Genomic DNA, 18,056 nt, shown 5'->3' with positions numbered 1-18,056 from the left:
GAGGTTAGGGTTGGGTACGTCCCTTCAAAACGCCCTTTAAGGCCTCTTGGGGTATATAAAGTAAAATTCTTTATCCATATCATAGTAGCGCATCGTACGAAACTACCTCATTAAGCGCGATCGAAACCGCGCTCTTCATTACAATCTGCCTCGATGTTGTCTTCAGTTTTTTCGTCTGCCATTTAGCACATAGCTTCGTTAACAGTTTAGTAATTATTATCAATAATTTTTAATCATGTACCTTATCATTTTTTTTTCACAAAAGTTAACGCCGCTTTGTTGCAGTCTGCCGGCCCTTTCTCTTCCACGAAATCGTCTGTCAATAATTTTTCCGCGTTTCGTAGCAACAAATACTTAACATTCCTATAATTTTTATCCCTGAGCTTTATCATTTTTTTCCTTGTAAAATTTGTCATTTTTGACCGTCCACCCCCGCCTTTATCTTCCTAAGCGCGCAGGCAGACTGGTCACTCAGTGTTCGGGAGTGCTAATGGACCTCTCTAGGGCCGCAGGGGAAAGTGATCCGCGCAGTTCCTTGGGCTTAACGCACCTACGGCAATACCGAGTTCCCGACACCGCGGACATACACGAACAAATATACATACATTCATACACTTACACAGTTTTGAGTTCAAAGTTCTACGAGTTTACGAGTTTTTATTACGCAGTTAACTTCTGTTTGGGACGCTTTTATTGAGGCGTTCATGTTAATCTAGTCGAAGTCTCTTTTGTTTTGATGTGATGCAATTAGATTCGGTTTTGCTACTATGACCACATGGGCTACCCCCACGGTCTTTCCTTTATTTGAATATAAAAAAAAAAAAAAAAAACAACCCTCTCTGGCTATAAATATTTCATGTACCTTATATACCTTGCATTTTTATGTAGCCAGCTCTCCGTCTATAAGAATCTGGATCGGTTTTCTCCGCGATACGCACCGTACCGCAGCACTGAGGTAACCCGATACCGTATCGAACACGAGTGACTTAGCCCGGACGGGAGAGCCACGAGGAAGACCTACAATGGCTGGATTCGGGGAGCGCGCTATTAGCGCTATTTGCTTATTCTATCCTTGTTTTACACCTGATGAGCGATAAAGACAGAATGATGCAATAGCGCTAATAGCGCGCTCTTCGAATGCAGCCAATGTATATGACTTTCGTATTTAGCAAGCTGTCGTAGACTAGACGATAGAATGTACTCGAAATGCTGTGCTCTACTTCGAATAATATAGTGGTTGTCGTTCTTGATGTCATAACTATTTATTTTAAAAGCGAGTTAGTTAAAATTATACCAAGTGAATATACACTTTTTCTTCTATTATATGCTTCATATTTCCGCATTTATTTGATCCATATCTATATTTGTATATGTATATTTGTATTTCAAGATATTGTCAGTGATTTCATCAATTACTTTCTTTACTATCTTTGGATTTATTTGTAACGAATATTGAAGCTTGTGACTGATATACTCCAAGTCATAAGAATGATCGTTGTTGCATAAAAGAAACAAAAACGTTTACAATGCTTGCATAATACATTTATATAACTGAGATAATACAAAATAGTTTCACTTCAACGCAGATTTTCACTTTTGCGTTCTTCTAATAAAATCACAGATATCAATACCTAATAGAATAAACATCAATGAAATACAGAGTTTTGAACGTACAACGTCGTGCAGCTTGCTAGATGTAGAAGATAAATTGTATCTTTACAAGAATAGTAGTCGTAATAACAGTATAGTTGTAATAAAGGCGCATATACAAATGATCTCCCTGAATTTTTAGACATTTCTTGCATCAATAATCTCCCTGAATTTTTGCGTATTTTTTTGGTATCAGTATAGTCTTCCAGTAGCTCGTTTATTTTATCGATTGCTGATTTACAAAATTCTGTGGTCCCTAAGATACTCTCATATACAACTCGCTTATAACACACGATTCAACACGCTCGCTTATAGCACACTCAAATTTTTCCCCCAGATATGTATGTACCTCACTCTTGTCATTATGTTTATCACAACCTTCCTGGTACGAGTGGCGAAAGCGCATCATAATCTGCACTAATAATATAATTAACAGCCGAAATTCACGCGGCTACATATTTCTATTTAATAGATAGTAATTTTTTTTCATGTTTCTAATTTTCTCTTAACTGCCCTCGACTTTCTAACGTGACTGAACATGATCATGTTATGCCCAACTTATTAAGTACCAAAAAGTTCATATACGAAACATCTTAACAAACATATACGTCAAGTTTATTTGCAGTTATGTGCAACCACGATAATTGCAATCGGATTTATAATTAACTTATCTAAAATAAAGTATCTAAATAATTTATGAAAATAACTTAAAAACAAATTACTCGACTGTCTCGTAAGCGGGTGACGCTGGTGAGTACGTGGGACTCGTGGGCGAGTATCCCGGTACGGGCGACGAGTACGTTGGACTCGTCGGAGAATAACTCGGGCTTGTGGGTGTGTACGTGGGACTCGTGGGCGAATATTTGGTGCTTGACGGCGAGTACTGCGGACTTGTGGGCGAGTACGTCGGGCTGGTAGGTGAATAATTCGGACTGCTGGGTGAATACCGGGTGGTGCCAGATGCAGTGTGCTGCGGCGAGCTCGGCGAGTACGATGGGCTTGTAGGCGAATATGTCGGGCTAGTCGGCGAGTACGTGGGACTTGCAGGCGTGTATTGCGGCGATGTACCGGCGAATGACGGCGAGGTAGGAGAATAACTTGGGCTCGTCGGTGAATATTTGGGACTGCTGGGAGAGTAGCTTGGACTCGCAGGCGAATATTGCGGCGAGCTTGGCGAATAACTGGGCGAAGTCGGCGAATATGAGGTTGAAGCAGGTGTGTAGTTAGGCGAGCTTGGTGAATAGCTTGGTGAAGTTGGTGAGTAACTCGGGCTCGTGGGTGAATAGCTTGGACTTGTGGGCGAGTAACTTGGACTGGTCGGGGAATTACTCGGCGAGGTTGGCGAGTAACTCGGACTTGTCGGTGAATAACTCGGCGAAGTTGGCGAGTAGCTCGGCGATGTGGGCGAATAGCTCGGGCTAGTTGGCGAATAGCTCGGTGAGGTAGGCGAGTAACTTGGACTCGTCGGTGAATAACTCGGAGAAGTGGGCGAGTAACTTGGACTCGTCGGCGAATAACTCGGCGAAGTGGGCGAATAGCTCGGACTTGTCGGCGAATAGCTTGGTGATGTCGGTGAATAATTCGGACTGGTTGGCGAATACGTAGGACTTGTGGGCGAATAATTTGGACTCGAGGGTGTCATGCTGGGCGATGTGGGCAGATACGCCGGTGATGTCGGCGAGTAACTAGGTGACGCTGCACCAGCTGGTGACATCGGGAATGGACTCATACTCGGACCCGGACTACCGGGACTTCCCGGTTGCGGTGAATAAGCCGAGTATGCTGGCGACAAGCCCGATGCATCTGATGCTCCCGACGGTGAAAAGCATGCACCACCTGGCGTCATACCGCTGCTCAATGCTATAAAACAAAAAGAGAATAATTGTTAATATTGTTCGAAACGCATTTAGAAGCTAAAAAACATTTTTATTATTTTGTTTTGAAATTATATACTATACGAGACTTACCTGGCGACATACTTGATGCACCATAACCAGGAGTAGCTTCCATCCAAGGAGTCATCTGAGGACTCATGCTGGACATGCCAGTTACGCTGCCAAAGAACATTCCCACCGTTCCCATCATTCCTGCGCCAACTGCCATAGGAATCTCGATACCAGATTTACATTTCTCAGCATCCAATAATAGATCAAAGCATCCTAAACATACGTATGAAACCATTGACATCGTATCACTATTATATATAGCAAACAACAGTCATTTGATAAAATGCTGATCATAATCAAAGAGTCCTAATGTCTTTCTTACATTTCTTTACAAGACAAATTTGCGAATAGAAGTTAGAAGTTATGCAAATCGCATGTTTCTTATACTATAAAAGAATTATTGTACACGCGCATTACCTGTTCCAATCCGAGGAAGTTGTCCCATTATAATATTCTCGGATACTCCTCTCATTGGATCTACTTCTGCGTGAGATGCGGCATCCAGTAGTACATCAACCGTTTCTTCGAAGGAACACCTAAAGAAATTCGATGTCTTACTAACTTTCGATCTATTATATGTATCTGTACCTTAGAGGTAAAAAATCGTATCTCCAAGTTTTGTCATAATTCAAGTTAATACTTTTTTTTTTAATATACCAGGAGTTTAAATTGTATAAAGGTAAAAGGTCTTACATCCATTATATTACTAGTTTACAATGTTTAGAAAATGTCGCGTTGGAATAAATTTTCTAAAAATTAATAAACTTTAAATCCTATTTTCTTTAAATTTCTAAAAATAGAGAAACAATTCATTATTTTTAAGATATATAGATATACACCTTTTAAAGATCCTGATAAAAAGCGAAACTCGTTTACTGACCTCATCAAAGCGCCGGTATCTTGTCTATTGATTCCGTGACGCGTTATCGCCATGAGATGACCTTTCGCTGTCATGACGTCGCAAAGTAAAGCGAGATGTCGGTAGTTCACGTAAAGACCATAGAACTGCAACACTGCGTTCATCTCCTTCTCTACCGACTTTCGCACGGCTTCGATGCCGAGCACTTGGAATATCTCGCAAATATCATTACTGAACGTTCGCACCGGATCCACGTCTCTCTCGCTCAACACCTTCATCAAGCTCGTCCCGTCGGTTTCCAAAAGCCATTCCGCAATGGCCTTGAATTCGCCGGTTTCCGTGATAACGATGCGTTTCTTGGAATCCGTTTGCGGCAGATGCATGTAAACTTTGCCGATAGCTTCAATACCCTGAAATATTCAATAGAAAACGTAAAAACAATTTTCTCTATAATTACATTAAACTAATTAACAACAGTGACTGAACAAAGATGCGAAAGACTAATTAGCGTTTACTTCAGTATACCTGCAGAGTCATGTCGCTGAGCATGTTGGCTTCGATACACCGAAGGAACATATCGTCTTCCATCTTATCTACAGTCTCCTCATCCGTGTCCTGGAACTTATCATCGTCGCTGTTCATTATTCTAATACGTAGCACCAACTTCTCGGCATTGTCATCATTGAATATGCAGTTCAGATCGTCGCCGAAGCCGGCGTTGATCTTCTCCGCGATCTGCTCCATCGTCAGCTTCTTGTCAGTCATCCGCTTTCTATCCAGTTCAATTCGCAGCAACCACGGCGATATTTTCGTGGGGTCAAAGTCGGGCATCTCGTAGTAAACGTTGACGAACTCCTGGTCCTCCGCGATTACAGTGTTCTGCGGATCAGGATCGTAGTATATCGCCGTGTTCGCCGTCACTTTTTTCAACGTCGTGTGCTCCAGCCGGCAGAGAACGTTCTTTGCCTTTTCAGCGTCACGCGCAACCGCGCCCGTCAAGAACACAGTGAGTGACGGCGCTTTCGGTTTCTTGCTGATGTTAATGATTTCCTTCAATCTGGGCACACCGAGGGTCACGTTCTTCGATGATACACCGGCAAAGTGGAAGGTGTTCAGGGTCATCTGAGTGGCAGGCTCGCCGAGAGATTGTGCCGCCAATGCGCCGACCATCTCACCGGGTGACACCTGAGCTTGCTGGAATCTCGTTTCGATTTCTCCAATTAGCCACTCGAAGGCTTCACTCGACAGCCTGAACTCCTCGGAGACGCGCTTGGTACATAAAGTCGACCTTACTAAACACTGGAACAGTAATGTCGCGTTCTCGTTCGCCTGTTTGCTCAGTCTATCGTCCCCGGCGACAATGATACACTTTTCCAAAAGATTTTTTACTCCTTGAATCACCCTCATAGGACTGAGGTCGGTCGGCGCTCGCTTATTGATGTGGAATATCTTCTGTACGTTCCAAATCATCCTTTGCAGATTGCAGGGCAGTACAACTTTGGATTCGCCGCTTGGAAAGATCTCTCGAAGTACAGCGCGATCTCTTTTCAACTGTTCCCACTCTCTTTCCAGCCTTACCTCTCCGAAACCCGGCGCTATCACCTCTCGGACGATGGATTCATTATATATAGGCTGTAGACATCGCACGTTGGTCGAATCAAACTTGAACATCTTCTCGAAGGCCTTGTTGCTCACCTTGATCGTTGGTAGATTCTGGAACTCGACGGTCTCACCGCAGAGACCGTCCTCTCCGTAACGCAGTTGAATCAGCTGACCGACGGAATTACGCACGGTGCCATCGTAATGCACCATGACCGACTCCATAGCCTTTATCAAACGACGCTGAATGTAACCGGTCTCAGCTGTTTTTACGGCGGTATCGATAAGACCCTCACGACCACCCATTGCGTGGAAATAGTACTCCGACGGCGTGAGACCGGCTAGATACGAATTCTCAACAAAGCCACGGGACTCTGGCCCATAGTCGTCCTTGATGAAATGCGGCAGCGTTCTCTTACGGAAGCCGAAGGGTATTCGTTTACCCTCAACGTTTTGCTGACCTACACAGGCGATGACTTGAGAAATGTTGATGTTGGAGCCCTTTGAGCCCGACACCACCATGGCCTTTAAATTATTGTATTCTGTCAAAGACTTCTTGGCGGAGCTTCCGGTCTTGTCTCGAGCATCGTTCAGGATCCTGTTCACCTGATTCTCGAAAGTCTGACGAAGCGTGTTGCCAGGCGTAGGTTCGAGTTCCATGTTGTGTGCTTTTTGGATCACCTCTATCACGTCTTCTTTGGCCTTCTTGATCGCCATCTGGATTTCCAAATATGTCTGCGGATCGGCATCAATAGTGTCGCCAATACCAATCGAGTGACCCTCCAGTAATAGCCAATTGTTGATGACGGTCTGGATGTTGCCGTAGAAACGTCCGCATACCTCGTGACCCAGCTCGAGCATACAGATGTGAAGCAAAGAACCCGCGGAGGTACCCAAAGTTTTTTTGCAGAGAATACCCATCACGAGTTCCCCATGTTCCACCATTACCTTCGTGTCACCCGGCGAGATCCATTTGTATGGACCATCGTCCTCGTCATCGGGATGCGTGCTATGCGTCCGTATCATGTTCACGTTACCTGGGATGATGAGGGAGAACAGCTGCTTTCCGGTCCATAGCGGTTTTGGCTTCAGAATACACGGTTGCGGCATCTTGCCGTCCCAACTGGGCAGAAACATAAGTAAATTCATCATTTGCTCCTTCTCGATGAACACATCGCGCTTGGTCATCTTCCTCACAGCGGTTAGAGTGTCCTGTACAATTCCCATAACTGGCTTGTTCGCCTGTGGGGTGATAATCTGTCGTGGGGTCGTGAATGTTCTCTACCTCCGCGCGGGTCTCCATTGACTGCGGGACGTGTAGATTCATTTCGTCGCCGTCGAAATCCGCGTTATACGGTGATGTACAGCTTAGATTCATGCGGAATGTGCTCCAGGGAAGCACCTTAACGCGATGGCCCATCATACTCATTTTGTGAAGAGTGGGCTGACGATTGAAGATCACAAGATCACCGTCGCGGATATGTCGTTCCACTCGGTAACCACATTGCAAATGCAGATCCGAGGGCTTGGGATGGAAACGCAGATCGATTCTCTCGCCGTTGTCGCGAACTATATATTTCGCACCGGGATATTGCGAATTGCCGCGCCTGACTAGCACCTGCATCTTGTCGATGTTGAAGGGCGTCACGATTTCGGGGAATGTCAAATTTTGCGCTATACTACGCGGCACACCTACTTGATCAATGCGCAAGTTGGGATCCGGAGTGATAACAGTGCGCGCAGAAAAGTCCACGCGTTTACCCATCAGGTTTCCACGAATCCTACCCTCCTTTCCCTTCAGCCGAGCTTTGATCGCTTTGAGTGGTTTGCCCGACTTCTGCATCGCCCGGGGCATGCCGGGCATGTCGTTGTCAACGAGCGTCGCCACGTGAAACTGTAGCATCTTCATATTCTCAGAGATCACGTGTGCCGCCGCGCCGGATTGTTCATTTCGTAGTAACTCGTTGTTCGATTTAATGATGTCCGCTAGTTTATGCGTCAGATCGTCTTGATTCTTGGCGGAACCGTACATAATAACCGCAGGTCTGACGGACAATGGCGGTACCGGTAACACCGTGACTATCATCCAATCCGGACGGGCAAATTTCGGGTCCATGCCCAAGATAAAAGATTCCTCATTTTTAATGTGCTTCAAGATTTCCCAGGCCCTCTCGGCTGAGAGAGTTATCTTCTTTTCTTGCGAGTCTTCGTTCACGTGCTTCCACTCTGCAGTGACGTCCAAGCCGGATCGTCTGAGATTAGGTTGATATCTACCGCAACCGCCATGACCCGGTTTTCTGTCCATCAGTGGCTGGTTCTCTGCGTTCTCCTTGTTAATATCCATTTCATCTCCACCTTCACAGATATTTTTACTTTTGCACAAATCATAAACGAATGCAAGTCGCTTCCGCGGTTGCCCCTTCGTCTTCATGACGATTTCTTTAATCTTTGGATTATGCTGAAAATTACAAAAGAGAAAATAGCATTAGTGTTCTGAGAAATTCTTTTATCTCTCTTTGATGTCAGTTAAAGATAACGTGCTTAAGATAATATAATTCAGTCATTAATTTTTCGGGGGACTCTAAAAAACTTAGATTATATTTATTTTTTTTATAATCTATATATAATTATGTGTGATTTATTTATTTATAATCCATGTACTATTTTAAAATTATTTTTTTAAATTACTTTTAAATCTATATAATCAATTATAAATTTTTGGAAAAATGTAGAATGTGAACAAATCAATTTAATGAAATTAAAATGTAAAAATTTCTGGATTTAATAAAGAGATAATATTTCTTCAATATATCTTGAATAATAACTACTTACAGGGTTGACGAGCAGTTTGGAACAATAAAAACACACGCATCTCAATATCTTTATAGTTTTTGTAATGAATCCCACATGGAATACTGGTTTTGCTAGGTCTATATGACCAAAATGGCCAGGACATTCTGTCATATTCCCAGCACAAGTTTGACACCTGGAATTCCTGTCGATAACACCTTGCCTCGGGTCCATGAGGCCACCCAGTTTAGGGCGGCCCCCTTCCATTGTTTCCGGAAATCGTATGCCTCCATCAGTGACTGACATACGACGCTGCACAAAAGCATAACATCATGTAAGAAATCTTATAAAAAATATAAATTTAACATAGAACATTTTATTTTTAAAATTTTATAGAACATTTTATAAGAAAGTGAATCTAAATATATATAATTTTATAATTATAATTTATCAAACAGATTGACACTTTGACTATTCTTGGCTCAATTCGAAAACTTCACTCAGGTCTACAACAGCGTCGCGCGCGCGCGTTCTGTCCTTGTTCAATTTTTAGTAAGTAACAAAGATAGAACGAGACGCAGTATGCACCCAAGTAATGTTTTCAAACGCAAGCTCATTACCATATATTTTATACACAAGAAATATGATTAATTCTTCTTCGTGTATATTACTTTCTGTTCATAAATCATATTTTGCATACATATTTACGTTAAAAATTGCAATATTAGAGCAATGAGTACTTTAAAAAGTCCTCATATAAAAAATATACTTTGAGAATCTTTATTGATATCATATAGCTTTCTCATAATTAAATGCAAATATGTAGTGGTTGAATATACATTTTAAATATAAATAAAGTTGTATTTTTACTATTTACAGTCACATTGCCTTTCCTGATATTTTCCCATAACTTATTCATAATTCTCAATAATACTTTTCAATAATCAACTTGACAAAAGTATGATAGCCAATATATGGGCACTAATACACCAATATTTTTGTTCGAGATCGAACTGCCTTGGTATTAGAGCATAATTTCTCTCGAGACGCACTCGGATTATCGCGAAGAACATTCGCGTTTCGGAGAATAGTCGATGTGTTTCCGTCGTGACGCGACGCGCGACGCGTATAGTGGGAACGCAGCATTAACTCTTATGAACCCTGCTTCCGAGGTGGGTTAGGAGAGTAAACTCTACTAAATTTAAATATAAACGCGGGATCTTAGAACATAATAAGCGCAATTGTCTCTATACACCGCAAAAACGTTGGCCGTTGCTGTGATAAGTAAGTATAATATTAAAAAACATATTAGATAAGGTATTTTATATTAGAATTAGAAATGATACTTTATTACCCGGGTCTGAAAGGGCGTTTTGTAGGGACGTACCGTACCCTGTACATTTATACATACGTATAAAATAATATTATTTCCCGGCCTGGCCATTGAGCGACCTCACAGGATAAAGTATTTTATATATCACACACAATAAATAAGCATATTAATTTCTTTTTTAATGGTTTTTTAGTCTGTTTTAGGATTGAGAGTTACTTTAAAAAGAAGTTTTTTTTTTTTGGGTTAGTTCTCTCGGCTGAGAGAAACTTAGTGCCTTCGGTCCCACCCCGGAACCATACGACACAACGAACCATACGATGCTTGACCCAGATTGTGATTATCTTCTTAACTAGATGATCTTTCCTATCCTTTTTATATAATTATATATGCTCCTAATAGTGATCCATTCCTTTCTCTTAAGCGTCCTTGTGATATCTATTTCTTCATTTATTCCTCTCCGTCTAAGTTCCCTGTCCAGTGTCTCCCTCTCGTCGTCATACATGCTACATCTCCACAGCACATGATCGATACTCTCGCATTCCTTGCCGCAATCGCACCTGGCGTCCTCTATATACCCCTTTCTTGCCTCGTTTACGTTATAGTGATTACTCCTCAGTCGGTTAATAAGTGTTATGAAATATCTTTCTTCATTCATCCCATGAAACCATGGTTTTTTCCTTTTCCTTTTATAGAAATTTTGAAAATAATAGATGCCTTTATAACTTGCATCTTTAGTTATGGAGTCTTGAGTTTTGTTCCAAATTTCTTGTCTAAATCCTTGTCGAAGATCCATAAATGGGACTTCTATAAATTCATCTTCTTCCTCTTCTGTCGCTTCCTTCGCCAATTTATCTGCTGCCTCGTTGCCTGATATTCCCACATGTGATGGTATCCACACGTAAAATATCCTCTTCTTTTTTTCTTTACAAAGTCTATAATGTCTTTCTCTAATTTCACTAATATATCTGTTTTTGTATACACTAAGATGGTTATTGTTGATTGCTAGTAATACTGCTTTGGCATCTGATAAAATTGCTATATCCCTTGGTCTGTTGTCTGCTTCATTTTCCATAATTTCTAAAGCAGCCTTGATTGCTATTGCTTCTGCGGTAAACGTTGAGCAATTCTTCGATATACTAATGTTGTACGCCTCCTCCTGTTCTTCTATCACTACACTCGCTCCCAATGATTTGCCTCCTTTCTTCTTCGATCCATCCGTGTATATTATAGTAAATCCCTCTTCCAGACCATGAGTATTTTTAATTTTTTCTATTAGTTGAGCATCTGCTGTCACTTCCTTTCTCTTACGACAATATCCAGTACTTAAATCTATGTTTACTTTTTGTGTAACCATATCATATTCCATGTCGAATATTTCGAATTTTCTTCTCGGTCCCATCTTCTTTCTACACCATTTAATTCTTCTCCATGCCTCTCCTATAATACTTCTTTGGTGTAACGGTTGCCTATATCTAGCATAGTCTTCGTTTTGTACTAACTCTTCGATTTTTGTACATAAGTCTTCCTCTCCGTATATACTAATTTTACTTAGAAAACTAGCTAATAATTCTGCTCTGTCCCTGAGTAAAGTTACCTTGGCTTCCGCTATGATAACATTATTTGGTGTACTATTTTTATACCCTAACGCTGTACAAATTCCTAAATATTGAGTTCTTTCCATTTTTAGTTTTTGGTCTGCTCTTTTTGGAAAATACACAAAGTTTCCATAATTGGTTATTGATCTAATCAAACTTTTATACAACATTAAAGCTGTATTAACTTCCATGCCTTTATATTTTTTATTCAAATACACCATTAGTGAATTTGCTTTACTAACTTTACCTTTTACTTCTTGAACCTGTTTCATAAATTCTAATTTACTGTCTAACCAGATTCCTAAAAATTTTGCTTCTGTCTGTGCATTAATCCTAGTATTGTCTAATTCTATATATGTGTTATTACAGCCACCATGTTTTGAGAATTGTATCAATACTGTTTTCTTTGGTTCTAGTTGGAGTCCTAACTCTATTAATTGTTCATTAATACTATTCACAGCCTTCTCTAATATACGTTTATTATTGTCTCTATTATGTCCTTTGACATATGCTGCTATATCATCTGCAAATTGTACTGATTCATATTCTACCTGTTCTTTATTCGTTACATTATATGTATATAACGCGTATAACAATGGGCTAAGTACTTCTCCCTGCGGTAAGCCTCTATAAACTCTTCTATGTTCGGATTCTTGTCCGTTAATGATAAATTCTGTATCTCTATAATATAACCATTTACCTATAAACTTTCTAATATTAACTGGACATTTAAGTTTCTTTAATATTGCCATTAGTATACTATAAATTACATTATCATATGCTGAGGAAACATCTAAAAAGGCTGCTAGAACATATTGATTTGTATAAATATACCGTTCCTTATATCTGTTGTTAACCTGACCAAATTTTCTGCACACGACCTACCTCTCCTAAATCCATTTTGGTCCCTAGCCAGCTTGTTGTTTCGTTCCGCCCACCAAACCATTCTTTCATTCACCATTCTTTCCATGACTTTTCCTACGCAAGATGATAGTGCGATTGGTCTGACTTTGTCTTTTCCAGCCTTGTCTATGAACATCGTTTGATATTTCCTCCAGTCTTCCGGGAACCAGTCTGTAGTCCATACTTCATTGCATATGTCCAACAGTACTTCCTCCATTTCTTCCGTTAAGTCCTTCAGCATACAATATTCTACTCCGTCTCTTCCTAGTGCCGAATTTTTTTTATCATTTGTAGTGCTCTTTTTAATTCTTCCCTTGTGAACTTATCATCCAATCTATCTTCTGTATTTTGATTTCCTTCTTGGTCTATCATTTCTACTTGGACACTTGGGGGTGCTAATTTGTTTATTTCTTTTCTTATTTCTTCTTCTCTATTTTTATCTTTCCTGCTAGTCCAGTTTATCTTTTTTCTTACATTTTTAAAATTCCTCATTTTGTTCCAAACATACGTCTGACTAGTAAATCTATTTATTGATGCACAGAAATTATCAAAACTCTCTCTTTTCTTTTTATTTATGATTTTTTTTGCTTCTGCTTTAATCTTATTATATTCTGCCAATGAATGAAGGTCTTTCTTCTTTTTAAAGTTTTTTAATGCTCTTTGTCTTCTTGTTATTGCCTCATCACAGTCTGCATCCCACCATTGTACTTTTCTGCCTCTTGGTTTTTCTTCTGTTCTTCTTTTTTTCTGATCTTCTGTTGTAGTCCTTCTGTCTTCCGTGATGCTTTTAATAGTTGATTTAATAATCTTGATAAAATTTGAATATTTTTCTTCTCTGTTAATCTTGTTACCGAATAGTGTTTCTTTGTATTCTTCCATGTTGTCCTGAATTATTTTGTTCATTGTATAATTATATTCAATCCATCTGGTTTTTTTAGTCGAGAATTTATTTGTTTTCTTCTTGTAACTTTCAATTTCTGTTGTTAATCGTAATAATACTGGGTGATGGTCTGAGTCCCAAGTATCATTAATTTGTTCATAATCAATATTGTCATATATCTTGGTTGAGGCGAAAAACAAATCCAAATTATTTGAGCGTTGTCCTATTGCTCCCATTCTTGTTAGTGTATTTAAATTGACACAAATGTAATCATTATCATACATATTTTCATATAAGAATTCTCTTTGCTTGTCTATATCTTGACAGTTCCATAGAGTATGATGGGCATTAAAATCACCTGCAAATATTGTCTCTAGGTTTTTAGTCTCAAATTTGAATATATCCTTCCAAATCCTATCTGTTATTTCTCCCGGTCTTTTATATATAACAATAACATTAAATTTTTCTTTTGTGTTTATAGTTCTTATACCTATAATATCAAAGATTTCATTTATTCTTTGCCAACCATTTATTATTTCAAACTCTATATTTTCTTTAATACTGATGGTAACTCCTCCACTATTACCTCTACTTGGTTTATTATATGATTTAAAACCTGGTATATAAATATTATTTTTGTTACACTTTGTTTCTGTGAAGATAATTATATCATATTCTTGTGCTCTTTTTATTATCTCATTTTTCTTACCATGAAATCCTCTGCAGTTCCAATTAATAATTCTTAAATTGAATTTTTTGATATTTTAATAGCGCTGTGCAGAATCCACGCGGGATTCCACACGCTCTATCTGTTGCTCTTGTTCTCTTTTAAATTTCTTCTTTATGTCGCTAATCATTGTTCTTTGATTATACACCTTTTCCTCTAGTTCTGCTTTCTTTTTTTTTCGTGTTGTCTGTTTTCTTATTTCTTGTTCCTTTGAATCTAGTTCTTGAATCATCTCCAATATAATTCTTCTAAATTCCGAGTTTTGTTGGGCGTACTGGATTAATTTCGTTGCCATACTTGTGGCGGTTTCGTCATTTAATCCTGCTTCTTCCGAGATGTTCTCCGATTCTTCCTCTGATGTTTCTTTGTCCCAGCCTTCCGGTTGTTTTTCCGCTTTTTTAAGGGCTATACCTCTCTTGTCTTTTGTGATTTCTTCTCTTCTATTGTCGAATTGTTTGTAGTAGTCCTCTTGTTTATTTTTCTGCATCATTACTTTGTCCTTATATGATCCTTGTTTTCTTTCTATCCTCTTCGTATGTTATTACTCTTCTGGCTGTAGATGGATGTTCCCATCTTCCCTCCATTTCTCGTCTGGGTTGATTAAATTTTGGTCATTGATTCGGCGATTCGTATTTGTTGTATGCTTGCTCTTGTATTTTATCTTGTTCCTTTCCTAACAATATCCTCTCTGCTTCTATTCGTGATACGTTATTCAAACCCATAGCTAGGTTTATATTTTTGTTCTTTTCGTATTCAAGACATTTTCTCCATGTAAATCTATGGTTACCTCCACAGTTTCTACATCTTGTTTTTTTTGTACAGTTTCCATGAGCCAGATCTCCACATATTATACATCTTTCTTCGCTCTTACATAGAGCTTTGATATGACCGTATCTGAAACATTTGAAACACTGCTTGACCGATGTTATGAACGGTCTAATTTTTATCGCCGTTCTTCTTCCGAACATGTCCATGCTCTTGCGAACTTTATCTCGCATGAATGTAATTATCAAATTGCCTGTGTCTTCTTCCGTCAAAATCTTCTTTTCTTTATCCCATTTCTTCCTATACATCCTTGATATTCGGATGACGTCGTCATGGTCGTCCATCGATTCCCATAACTCTGGGATACTATCTCCACAGTCCGAGATTACCCCGACGAATTTCGATCCTCTTTGGTCAATTTCTGCCGATATTCCAGTTTCTTTGGTTAATTTGTTAATTCCCTCTAAACAAAGATTAGCATTAGTACAATCATCAAATTTGCAGATCGCTGTTGAGTGAGATAACATTATGATATCCTTCGGGGAAATTTGTTCCCTTGTCGCTATTTTCAAGATCTTAAACCTATTCTTACCTCTTTTGGTTTGTATATTGTCTTTATTCAGTCTTAGGACTAATCTGTATGTAATATTGGTCCCTTCTTTAAATTTAACCTGTTTTTTATTTGCCAATTCCGATGAATCCAGCTCATTAATCCTTTCCAGGACGCCTGCACGATTCTCAAATTTCTCCCGTGCCGGTCTATTCGTTGCTCTACTACTGTCCGACATACTCGTATTTCGTTTATCATTCACGTTAGAATTTACTTCTACAATACACGAGGTACTTGCGTGTTGCGTCGCATCCGAGTCTAACGGATCTATTTCCATCTCACTCGCCGTTTCGTATCTAGTATCTTCCGTGGTGATATTACCTAATTCGTGGATCATTCCTTCCTCGTTGCCTGATTGGTCGTCTTTATTGTCGTCTATCTTCGTTGCGGTCTGTATTTTGGCGCGCTTTTCTTTCGCCATCTTGTTCTTCGGCACGACCAGATGCCAATCTCCCTCCTCCCTCGAGAATCCCGAAGTGTCTGCACAATCCTTCTCGTCATCAGCCATCCTCTTCTTCTCGTTAATCACCCTCGCTGCTGCATTTTCCATTGCTGTTTTCTTTGCAGCACTCATCGGTATCCTTGATTGCACATTCGCCTTCTGTTTGGCTTTCATTTTCCCCGATCCCGTGAAAAACCTATTCCCCCCTTCACGGGGGGAAATTGACCTTTTCCCCTTTTCTTTTCCTATCCTTACTACCGGTGATACCCCTCGTGAATCCCCAACCTACTTCCCTTAGCCTAAAATCGAGTATTACTATTCGCGGATCTCGTCTAGGTTAAAACGCGTGTGTTCGCTACGGCGGCCATCACGCAACTCCCCTTTAAAAAGAAGTAAGATTTATTAGGTTAGGTTAAGGTTAACTTTCAATCCTAAAACATTGTTGAAGTATCAGTATCATACATATATACAAATAATATTATAAATTTATATTATCGTTTACAGAGTATAAAATAGACAAAATGGATCTCACAGAACAGCAGTACATAATCGAAGGTGTAATATACAACATTACGACAACACCCGAGATGCATAAAAGAATACGAAATGGTAAGTTAAGTAGTAGAGTATTTCATTAAACTAATTTCATTAAACAGCTCGTTGACGTCGTTGAGTTTCCATTTTATTCGTCGCTAATACTACTTTTTCAACGTTCCAAATCGTTCAACCAGAGTAACTTACTCTGGGCTTACTCTATCCCCACAACCTTGGGTTCTTTTAAGAGTTGACGGAGTAGAGTTTTGGAACGTACCCCAGGACAGTGCTTCCCGGGAAAATTTTGTTTCGCGAGTTATCGTACAGTTTACTTACGATCTCGTCGGGCGAGAAGATGCCGAATTGGACGCGTTTCACCGCCCTCAGAGGTGCTTTGGAGTCGGACGTTGCCATTTTGCTTCGATTCACAGAAGCTCGCTCGAACACTGTCCAACCATTTTGGTCTGACCCACACGTGCTCCACACCAGGGTGCTACTCTCCCGTACAATGGAAGGGAGACAGATATGCTGCTCCCTACACAATTTCATCGTTTCGCGTTTCAGCGCCATCTAATAAATTTCTTTCGTGAAAATGGAACTACGTAGCCAAAATTCAATATGGCGTCAGTTGAACTCAGTCACGTGAGCCGAGTCACGATGACCATGAAGCTAGCCGACAGAAATTACTAAATTTGATAATTTTTTATTTTTCTAAGTGTATTTCGTTTGTAAATCGTTTGTAATTGATTGTGAGTCAGTTTTTAACGTTTGTGACCAATTAGTTTGTTTGTAATTAACAATTTTATTTTGGCCATGATGTCAGCCGACACCCTAAAGGTGAAATTTTATGGGCAGTGAAAAGTAGCAGCAGATCGTACTGATTGGCTACAAAATAGAGAAGTTCTAGGAACTCGAGAACTTCTCTATTTTATAGCCAATCAGTACAATCTGCTGCTGCTTTTCACTACCCATGAAATTTCACCTTAAAGCTGGATTTTCACGAGTCGCTGAAACCGACCGTTCGAGATTCGTATGTATTTGACCGGAAATGAATGTCCGGGAAAGAATCTACCATATGAAATCGTTTGTATTTCGTATGAAGACTTTTGAAGTGCAATTGAAAAGGTTTGTGAGTCATTCGTTTAATTGTAATTAATTAATTATTTTTACACCATGCATTTAGCCGAAATAGATAAATTAATAAAAGTTTTTATACGGAATTGTTTGTATTTTGTATAAAGAGTTATGAAGTGTGATTAAAAAGGTTTGTGAGTCACCCATATAATTTTAATTAAATATTTATAAACTCGGTAATTAGCCGAAACAGAGAGAAACCTGAGAGCGGCCACCGGGATCATTCCGTTCCAGCGGACGTATACTGACGCGCCGCCTGAGAAAGTGGACGTCAACTACGTCGTTACGC

General features: G+C 39.7%; 1 protein-coding gene and 1 pseudogene across 1 annotated transcript; both read right to left on the bottom strand.

The window, feature by feature from the left end:
• Positions 1-741: 741 nt before the first annotated feature.
• Positions 742-9,150, bottom strand: LOC139813852 (DNA-directed RNA polymerase II subunit RPB1-like; annotated as a pseudogene).
• Positions 9,151-10,526: 1,376 nt separating this feature from the next.
• Positions 10,527-12,892, bottom strand: LOC139813265 (uncharacterized). The gene is made up of 2 exons (XM_071778688.1): positions 12,658-12,892; positions 10,527-12,577 (listed from the first exon to the last, which is right to left on the bottom strand). The coding sequence occupies exons 1-2, from the start codon at positions 12,890-12,892 to the stop codon at positions 10,527-10,529; spliced, it is 2,286 nt and encodes a 761-aa protein (XP_071634789.1).
• Between the last annotated feature and the right edge of the window lie 5,164 nt (positions 12,893-18,056).

The sequence above is a fragment of the Temnothorax longispinosus genome, chromosome 1 (genome assembly GCF_030848805.1).
Source record: "Temnothorax longispinosus isolate EJ_2023e chromosome 1, Tlon_JGU_v1, whole genome shotgun sequence".
Taxonomy (NCBI): Eukaryota; Metazoa; Arthropoda; class Insecta; order Hymenoptera; family Formicidae; genus Temnothorax; species Temnothorax longispinosus.
Note: the sequence above shows the minus strand (reverse complement) of the source record. Positions and strands in the feature narration are given on the sequence as shown.

Bases quoted from the DNA above. Each gene is read 5' to 3' on its own strand.
- LOC139813265 (XM_071778688.1), bottom strand. From the start codon at position 12,892: ATGGAGGAAGTACTGTTGGACATATGCAATGAAGTATGGACTACAGAC. The intron at 12,578-12,657 runs GTAGGTCGTGTG...AATATGTTCTAG, and splicing joins CCAAAATGGATTTAGGAGAG to CAGCCTTTTTAGATGTTTCC.